The sequence below is a fragment of the Schistocerca americana genome, chromosome 6 (genome assembly GCF_021461395.2).
Source record: "Schistocerca americana isolate TAMUIC-IGC-003095 chromosome 6, iqSchAmer2.1, whole genome shotgun sequence".
Taxonomy (NCBI): domain Eukaryota; kingdom Metazoa; phylum Arthropoda; class Insecta; order Orthoptera; family Acrididae; genus Schistocerca; species Schistocerca americana.
Genome location: NC_060124.1, coordinates 629,012,096 through 629,022,285, shown reverse-complemented (window position 1 = coordinate 629,022,285; position 10,190 = coordinate 629,012,096). Strand labels below are relative to the sequence as shown.

At 42.7% G+C, this 10,190-nt stretch overlaps 1 protein-coding gene across 1 annotated transcript in view; it reads left to right on the top strand.

Moving 5' to 3' along the window:
- The first annotated feature begins 7,290 nt into the window (after positions 1–7,290).
- Positions 7,291–10,190, top strand: part of LOC124619757 — a 71,193-nt gene continuing 68,293 nt past the window's right edge. The window contains exon 1 of the mRNA XM_047146336.1: positions 7,291–7,320. Coding sequence (XP_047002292.1) covers positions 7,309–7,320 — 12 coding nt within the window. The 5' untranslated portion in view covers positions 7,291–7,308. The remainder of the gene's footprint in view (positions 7,321–10,190) is intronic.

Here is a 10,190-nt window from a genome sequence, read left to right as displayed (position 1 = left end):
GGGGTAAGGATATCATGTAGAACAAAGTGGGAATTATATCAAAATGTTAGAAGTAGTCACAAACAAGCTACAGTTGCCCATTGCAAGCTGTATTGTATGGTGCTTAAAAATATTACTAGGAAGGCAAGAGTATGTGGTGCGCAAATAGAATAGCTAATTCACAGGATAAAATTAAGACCATATGGTCAGTTGTGAAGGAAGTGTCTGAAGGTTGACAATATAAAGTCAGTTCGTAGTAAAAATATTTCTGTTACTATTAAATCAGATATATGTACAGTATTTAACAATCATTGTCTGAGCATTGCTGGTGAATTAAATAAAAATTTAATTTCTACAGGGAATCATATAATTCTCTTAGAAAATGCCTTTCCAATGCTGATGTCTGAAATACTCCTCTGTGATACTGACAAGGGGGAGATGTAGTCAATAATTAAATCACTGAAGACTAAGGATTCTCATGGATATGATGGAGTTCCTTGCAGAGTATTAAAGTACAGTGATGCACATGTAAGCCCTGTACTTAGCCATATTTGTAATTTTTCCTTTAGGTATGGTCAGTTTCCTGAACAATTAAAATACTCACAAGGGAACCTCCACATCGCACTCCCCTGAGATTTAGTTATAAGTTGGCGCAGTGGATAGGCCTTGAAAAACTGAACACAAAACAATTGAGAAAACAGGAAGAAGTTGTGTGGAACTATCAAAAAAATAAGCAAAATATACAAACTGGGTAGTCCATGTGGAAGATATGCAACATCAAGGCTAGTGTGAGCTCAGGAGCGCCGTGGTCCCATGGTTAGCGTGAGCAGCTGTGGAACGAGAGGTCCTTGGTTCAGTTCTTCCCTCGAGTGAAAAGTTTTTTTTCTTTATTTTCGCAAAGTTATGATCTGTCCATTCGTTCATTGACGTCTCTGTTCACTGTAATAAGTTTAGTGTCTGTGTTTTGCGACCGCACTGTAGACGAAAGGATGTGTCTCTCCAATGGGAACCGAAAACATTTGATCGCAAGGTCATAGGTCAACCAATTCCTCCACAGGAAAACACGTCCGATATATTCTATATGACACTGGTGACGCCATGTGCATCACATGGCAAGAGTATGTTGTCGATCCACCTAACTTGTGCACTTGGCGAATGGGTAAAAAGATTCTACCTTGCCCGATTTAGGTTTTCTTGTGGATGTGATAATCACTCCCAAAAAAGTGATGAAAACATAAGAGTTTGTCTCATAAACTGCAACAAATGAATGCAACGGTTTCACAGTCACACTGTTTTCCTGTGCTCTGTCAAAACATATGTTTTTAACATTTTCAAATTTTTCCGTGTGCAGACTGTCAAATCCTGCATATGTCCAAGCAAATCTGAACATGTTCTGGAATTTTGGAGAGCGAAGTTGGTTATGTGTAAGTGCCTGAACTTTGATAATTGTCTGAAAATAAAAAATTAAACTTTACACTGGAGGGAAGACTTGCACCAAGGACCTCTCGTTCTGCAGCTGCTCACGCTAACCACGGGACCACGGCGCTCCTGAGGTCACACTATCCTTGATGTTGCCTATCTTGCACGTGGACTACTCAGTTTGTATATTTTGCTTATTTTTTTCATAGTTTCACACAACTTCTTCCTCTTTTCTCGATTGATCTGTGTTCAGCTTTTCAAGGCCTATCCACTGTGCCAACTTTTAACTAAATCTGAGGGGGGTGCAATGGGGAGGTTCCCTTGTCAGAAGTAAAGCTGCTTTATAGAAAGGGATAATGTAGACAGTTTTAGACCTATTTCTATGCCATCAGTGTTTGCTAAAGTTATTGAAAAGGCTGCTTATGTAAGGATAATTGATCATTTTATGTCACACGATTTGCTATCAAATGTACAGTTCGGCTTTAGAAATCATTTAACAGCTGAAAATGCTATATTCTCTTTTCTCTGTGAGGTACTGGATGGGTTAAACAAAAGGGTTTGAATGCTAGGCATATTTTTTGATTTAACTAAGATGTTTGATTGTTTTGATCACCGACTATAGCTCCATAAGTTGGTCCATTACAGAATAGGGAGAGTAGCTCAATTGGTTCATCTCTTACTTTAGAAACAGATAGCAAAAGGTCATTACTCACAATGTTGAGAATGTCTGTGATGTGGGATCTGAGTGGGGTACTGTCAAATGGGGGGTTGCCCCAGGGATCAGTGTTGGGGCCGCTCCTGTTCCTTATTTATGTAAATGATATGCCCTCTAGTATTATGGGTAATTCTAAAATATTTCTGTTTGCTGACGACACTAGCTTGGTAATAAGGGATGTTGTGTGCAACAATGGCTTGGTTTCAAATAGTGCAGTTCATGACCCAAGTTCATGGCTTCTGGGAAATAAACTAACACTAAATCACAGTAAGACTCATTTTTAGAGTTTCTACACGTAATTCAACAAAACCTGACATTTTAATTTCACAGAATGGGCTTATGATTAGTGAAACTGAACAGTTCAAATTTCTGGGTGTTCAGATAGATAGTAAACTGATGTGGAAAAGCCCACGTTCAGGATCTCGTTCAAAGACTTAATGCTGCCATTTGTACTATTCTACATCTACATCTACATCTATACTCCGCGAGCCACCTTACGGTGTGTGGCGGAGGGTACTTATTGTACCACTATCTGATCCCCCCTTCCCTGTTCCATTCACGAATTGTGCGTGGAAAGAACGACTGCTTGTAAGTCTCCGTATTTGCTCTAATTTCTCGGATCTTTTCGTTGTGATCATTACGCGAGATATATGTGGGCGGTAGTAATATGTTGCCCATCTCTTCCCGAATGGTATCTGAAGTAACTGATGGTTCGACATGAAAATTAGTCTACTTTGCTGATTTCAATTCACTTATGTCATACGGTATTATATTTTGGGGTAACTCTTCTCATTCTAAAAGGATATTTTTGGCTCAGAAATGGGTGGTTTGGGCAATAAGTGGTGTAAGTTTGCGAACCTCTTGTCTGCCCCTGTTCACTAGTCTGGGTATTTTGACATTGGCTTCTCAATATATATATTCTTTACTGCTGTTTCTTGTTAGCAATGTCAGATTATTCGCAATATCAGCTTATTCGCAAGAATAAGCAGCTTTCACTCAGTTAATCCTCAGCATAAATCCAACCTGCCTTTGTATCGTACTTCCTTGACTCGTAGGCAAAAAGGTGTGCAGTATACTGCTGCATCCATTTTCAATAAGCTACCACAAGAATTCAAAAATCTTAGCAGTAATCCACGCACTTTCAAATCGAAACTGAAGAGTTTCCTCACGGGTCACTTCTTGTATTCTGTTGTGGAGTTCCTTGAAAAATTAAGCTGATTCTTATGTTGTATTGTTGACTGCGTTTACTTAAACTTATGGACTGACTTTTTTTGGGGTGACGATTTTCAGTGGACGATGCAACCAATTCCCACACTTTCAGCATTTCTCGTATTGGACCAGAAGATTGCTGCTTTGCTGTTACTGCCGCCTCCTCTTTCTCCTCTTCCTCCTCCTTTGAAGAACTCCTCTCCACAACTCCCTGCCGTGAAACACACTGCAACTCTATAAGCTCTTCGGTGCTCATTTCTTGGCTGTAATCTTCCACAAGCTGATTGATATCACTGTTGTCCACTTTTAGTCCCGTGCTCTTAACAAAGACACAATCTCATTGACTACAGGCTCCACAGGTACTGACTCTATTGCCTCCGAGTCACATTCGACAGTGCACTCTGGCCAAAGTTTCTTCTGAGTAGAAGTGAGAGTTCTCTCGGTAATCCCATCCCACACCTTTTTGGTGATCTTGACACAGGTAATCGTGTGTAAGTGATATTTCCAAAACTCTCCGAGAGTGAGATTGGTAACTTCAGTCGACTCAAAGAAATGCCTGAAGAGTGCCTTAGTGTAGGGCTTCTTAAAATTAGAAATAATTTACTGGTCCATAGGCTGGAGTAACGGATTTTGATGAATTGAAATTCTTCAAGGAAGTGGTCTTGTAGGCCTGGAGGATTGGAGAATAGGCAGGAGCGTTGTCCATAATGAGCAAGATACAGAGTGGTAGATTAATCTCGAGAGAATATTTTTTCATCGAAGGACCGAACACTTCGTCGATCTGATCACAAAAATGATCGTGTGTCACCCGAGCCTTGTTGTCGGATCTCCACATCACATTTAACCTGCTCTTGTGCCCTTTACACTTTTTGAAGGCTTGAAGAGTTTCTGAATGGTAAACAGGGAGAGGTTTAATTTTCAAATAATCTCTCGCATTGGCACAGAATAGCAGTGTGAGATCGGCTTTGGTTGTCTCACACCTGGGTAATGCATTCTCCCCTGCTCTTACAAAGGTATGCTTCAGTGTATTTTTCCAGAACAGACCTGTCTCATCACAATTAAAAACCTGCTGTGGCAGATAACGCTCAGAATCTACGAGCATTTTGAAGTTTCTGATGAAAGCTCTCTGCTGCCTCTGTGTCCGCCATGCAGTGGACGCTAGTTCTTCTCTTAAACTTCTCGGACCACCCACCGCTTCCCTTAAACACTTCAGTGAATCATTCTCACCTTTTCACATATTACGTTCTCATTAATAGTGTTTTGCAATTGCTTTTCATTTATCCATTTTATCCGTATAAGGAACAACCTGTCAGTATCGTCCAGAATACGAAACCATTGTTTGGATGTTCATGTCACTCGCTTTGCAGCCTCTATCTCCTTAATCTTGTCCCGGTTCTTGAGGATAGTGCAAATAGGTGATGCTAAATCAGCAATGCTCACATCACGTCTGCATTTTTCAATTATTTTACGTTTCATTTCTAAGGTCATTTTCTTACTCTTACGGTCATATTCTTGCAGCTTTAGCTTCTGGGACATTTTTAAGAAGCTTATTAAAATTTGTGCATAAAAAACACTGTGGGAACACTATTTTAGAAAAAATGTGTGATTGCAAGCTGCAGTAAGGTGGGTAGCAGAAAGAGCGCTAAGCCCGAACTGTGGTATGTACTAAAGACATTATTGATATGCTGCTGCTGACAATGAAAGTTGCTCATATTGGCAACCGTTTCCCCCACCGCGTGCATACGGCTGGTGATGTTGCACTAAATCGTCATGACTCGTGCTTGTTATGCGTGTCTGTTTTTAATAATTTGTTTAGCTCATTATGTGAATTGCACATTGTGGGAGCTGCTTATTAAGTGAGGTTCCACTGTATTGGCTGAACGAGGACTTTTGGACTAGCTCCTTTGTGGGTGGTCAGCTAATCTCAGTGTGGCATCAACGTTTTCCTACACTTAGTTTTACAAGGATATTCTATTTTAAAATGCTCTGTGCACATATTCCAACATAATAAATATGGCTGCTTCCAGGGATTGTTTGGCAATTGTGTAATTGTCCAGTAATGGGTCTTTCTGTTTATTTATGCACAATATGTTAATTTGTTTACTTTGGGGGTCAACTAACAGTCACTGCACCAAGTGTCAGTCCTCTGCAGTCATCATCTGCAAACTGACTGACGGGCCTCTTGATGTTCTCCACAAGGTCATTTATACACTCTGTGGATAGTTACGGTCCTACAGCACTCCTTTGGGGTATCAACTTCCTTTGTTATAATGCTATTGCAATTTTGGCTTACATGCCTTTGTCACACTTAAGATTCAGTGCCGTATTGTTGTTATTGTTCTGATTTTCATTCCAAAGATTCGTGTGATGCACTTCCCCCTGCCACTCTTTCCTGTGCAAGCCCCTACGTCTCCAAATAGCTGCTGCAACCAATGTGATCAATGTGATGTGCATTCCAGCCCAAGATGCTGGATTGGTGGTCATGTGTGCATGGTGTGTGTGTGTGTGTGTGTGTGTGTGTGTGTGTGTGTGTGTGTGTGTGTGTGTCTTTACTGACACAGGCTGTGGCCAAAAGCTATATGTGTGAGCGCCTTTTAATCTCATCTGACCGCAACCTGATGTGTCTTCTTTATGGTAACTAGCAGTCCGTCTCTTCCTACATTGTTGGTGTTCGTACCTCGAGTTTCGATTGTTTGATATATGAAAAGTAACAAGTCTTCGCTTCAGCTTACGACCTTAGTGCACATCGACAGCAGGAATTAGTACCCTGTCACAACTAAATTTTTCTGTACCTTAACTATGTGTCTGAACAATTTCTTTTATTTCATCATCTGTGGAGCTAGTTGGTATATAAACCTGTACTACTGTGGTGAATGTTGGCTTCATATCTGTTTTTGGCCTGCATGGACTCCTATTTTGTATGCATTATTAAACCTACTCTTGCACTACCCTATTTGATTTGTATTTATGGTCCTGTACTCACCTGACTGAAACTCCTTTTCCACTTGCCACAGAACTTCACTAATTCCCACAATATCCAACTTCAAATCATCCAGTTCCCTTTTTAAATTTTCTAACCTACCTGCCCAATTAAGGGATCTAGCAGTCTATGACCTCACCTGTAGATTGTATGTTTGGTTTTTCACGATGACGACATCCTCCTTATCGGACCCACGTGGAGGCCCGAATGGGGAACTATTTTACCTCCAGAATATTTTACCCAAGAGAATGCCATCATCGTTTAACTACACAGTAGAGGCAGCACGCCCCCAGGAAAACTAACAGCTGTATTTTCCTGCCGCATTTAACTGTTTGCAGTACTGGCACAGTGAAGTCGTGTCGGTTCTTGTTACAAGACAGTGGCTTATAATCCAAAATTGCAATAGCACAATAAAAACAGTTACAGCTAAAAGTGAAAATGACATCTTTTAAGAACTCCCTTGGGATATTTCAGAGGTTACTAATATGTCTGAAGGTTTGTCTTTACTAAGAATGGCATACTATGTTCCATTTGTTAGGAGCTCTTCTGTTCAGTCACAAAACTGGTCCAATATTCCGTACGCTCATCTTTTGTTTATTAGGCTACAGTGTGGAACCCTGTCAGACATCTTCCAAAAGTCGAGGAACGTCAACCTGGGCACCAGTATTTGCTGCTTTCAAGATCTTGTGGATTAATTCACTATAAATGGACTACACAGTTAACGAGAGTAGTTTTACACACGACACTTACGTCAAAGTATAAGAATTCGATCATTATGTGTTTCTCATTGTGCGCCTCTCACACTGCAGGGCACAGAATGGGAGGAGCTGCTGCGGTGTCACCTGCTCCGAGTGCGCCCACTGCAGGTGTGAGAAGACGGACAGAGAGGTCTTACGGACAGCCGGTATGATGCCACAACTCCGGACACTTACGATGATGCGCGGTACCAGAGCTCGCATCTTACGTAAGATCTGCAGGAACTTTGCAGCTTCACGGCTGTCAGAAGATGAACTACTCGGTAAGTTGAACCTTCAGCTATAGTGTGAGATATAAATGAGGGCCCACTTGTGCGAGTACTGTTTTTAACCAGATGGACAATTCCTGTTTTCTGTACTTTATAGTGAGGGATTGGACGGGTTAAAAGATACGTGTGCTTCTGAGAAACAGAAAGTGCACGTGATTCAAAATGTAGCAATGTGGGACCTCTCATCTTGCTTTGAGATCACTCTTAGAGTTTATACATGGTATGTTTCTTTTTTTTCATTTTTTAATTTAGTTTTGGACTACAGTTACCTGTTAAAATTATATTGTAGGTTACATTTCTCGTATTATCGTTAACTAGCCTTTTCCCTGTGGCTTCGGTCACATACACTTTTGACACATATTTTACACACACGTCCTCCTCTCGCTCGCTGTGTCCACTTCTTCCTCTCCCTGTCTCCCTCATCCTCCCACCTCTTCCCTACTCCCACCTCTTCCCTACTCTCTCTCTCTGCCCATCTCTTCCTCCCCTTTTCTCTCTCAGCTTCCTCCTCCTCCCTTTCTCACCGTCAGTCTCTCCTGTGCCCCCACCCCACCTTGCTCAGCTGTGCCACTGCAAGTCGTGCAGATACTACTCACATGACATGCCAGTCATGCAGGGCAGCCTACATGTCAGTGGTAGGAAACCCTTTTGTGCCCATATAACCACTCCTGTGGAAGCTAGGAAGTTCTAACTGCCATAGTGCTGAATGTGATACAGCAAGCAGCATGTCTTCCAAATTTGGGTGAAATTGATTAAGATGCAATTGACAATTTGCTTATTTCTGTAGTGTGAGAATTTTTGATGCAATGACCAAACTCGGCAATCACGGTTAATAGAATAATAAAAAGTAGCAACCGGGATCACAAATTTGTTTTATATCTGGTGTCAGTAATTGGTTTCAGTCATTAAACTGACTTCAGACTGAGACCCCAGATGATGGAGGAGCCTGTGCCAAGCTCTGTTGTGTGATGCCTGTTGCTGTCTGGGACAGATACTACTTGATACTGGCTTCTCTCCTCATCTGGAGTCTCACTCTGAAGACAGATGTCATGTTCTCAGCTGTAATTTTTTATCATTACGGTAGAGTGTAATTAGTCTTGTCGAGGAAGCAGCTTCTCGTACAGCTTAGCTGCAGCGTGCTACCTCGGATGACAGTGAGGGAAACCAGACACGGATCAGCTCTGTGCAGCAGATTAATGACCAGGTCTTCTGTTTTTGTTTCAGGGTGCAGGGTCGTACGCACCCGTGTCAGAAATGTAGAATGTCGGTGCCAATGACGAAGGCACCCCTGACATCACGGTCAGTTCGAGAGCTGTCAGTAATGCAAAGGTACTATTGTGAATTTCCGTGTGAAGGTCGTGAAACTGAAGGCGATAGAGCAAGGCTGGAGGTAGTGACTTTAGGAAGCGAATGGAGGCTGAGGCGAACACGGGCCGCTGCGTGAAGTCGAGCTGGTGAAGGGTTCACACGCGTCAGGAAAGTGGCAGGTATTGTGAAGTTAAGCTGTCGGAGGAAGAGCCGAAAGTGAACTCCGGGAGGTAACAGAGAAAAGGGACGTGCCCCATGCTGGCGATCAAAGGAGTCATTGAAGAAGGAGGCATAGGGTGGGTGGCCTGCACGGCAGACAAACGGTGTGCTTACCTGCTGAGGAGAAAGTAGGATAGCGGTAGTTTGGCAGCTTCAGCATACAGACTCTCAGCTGGTCCAGTGAATAGGTGCCAGTGACCAAACAGATACTACAGTGGTGAATAGTATTGAAACAGGATAAGAGGGACAGATGTGCAGATGCAAAAACGAAACACCCCTAGTCTAGTTTTGAATGGAAAACGGACCGGTACAAACAGTGGAGGGTGGTTCGATCTGCTCCCCAGGAAGTACCACTGAGGACACGTACAACATTGAGGGACTGCATACAGTGGGCTGTTAGGTAAGACACGTGAGAGGACCGAGAAAGTTTCCTATCGAGCGTGAGACCCAAGAATTTCATAGTTTCAACAAACTGAAGAGGTACAGGTCTGAGGTGCAAAGATGGCGGAAGAAACCGGTTGCGCCACAAGAAATATGTACAAACAGTTTTGTCAACAGAAGAACAAAAGCCACTGTCCGTGCTCTACAAGTAGAGATGATCGAGACATCGCTGAAAATGCTGCTCGATGAGCCGAGTCAGTGGAGAACTGGAATAGATGCAAAATCGTCGAAAAAAAGGGAGCCAAAGATGTCCAGTGGGAGTCAGGCTATTATGGGACTAATGGCGATAGCGAAGAGGACGACACTTGGGATGGAACCTTGAGGCACACTGTTTTCCCGGATAAAGGTGTCTGACAAGGCAGAACCCTCACGTACTTTGAAAACTCGGTCTTTTAAAAATTCCTGAAGGAAATGGGATATGCGGCTACCGAAGCCCCACCTGTAGAGAGGACAGAGGATACCGGTCCTCCAGCAGTGGTCGTAGGCTTTCTCCAAATCGAAAAACATGGCCACAATCTGGGAGTTCCGCAGCAAACCGTTCATGAGATGGGTGGACAAAATGAAGAGATGGTCGACAGCAACTAAATCCACAGTGTGCAATGTTTAGTAAATTGCGAGAATCATATGTTCCGTCACCTTGCAAACACAGCTGGTGAGAGAAATGGGGCAGTAGCTAGAAGGGAGGTGTTTGTCCTTACTGGCCTTAGATATGGGTATGACAGTGGCTTCATGCCAGAATCGGGGATGTGATGTCATCAGTCATACGACCACACCACCGCCTGAGACACCGATCCGCCGGATGTGATTCTCTCAATAAATGGAACAGAAGAATGGCTGTGTTAGCCAAAGAGTACACAGCCAGTCACAGTACTTACGCTTGCCACGAGGCACTGCTG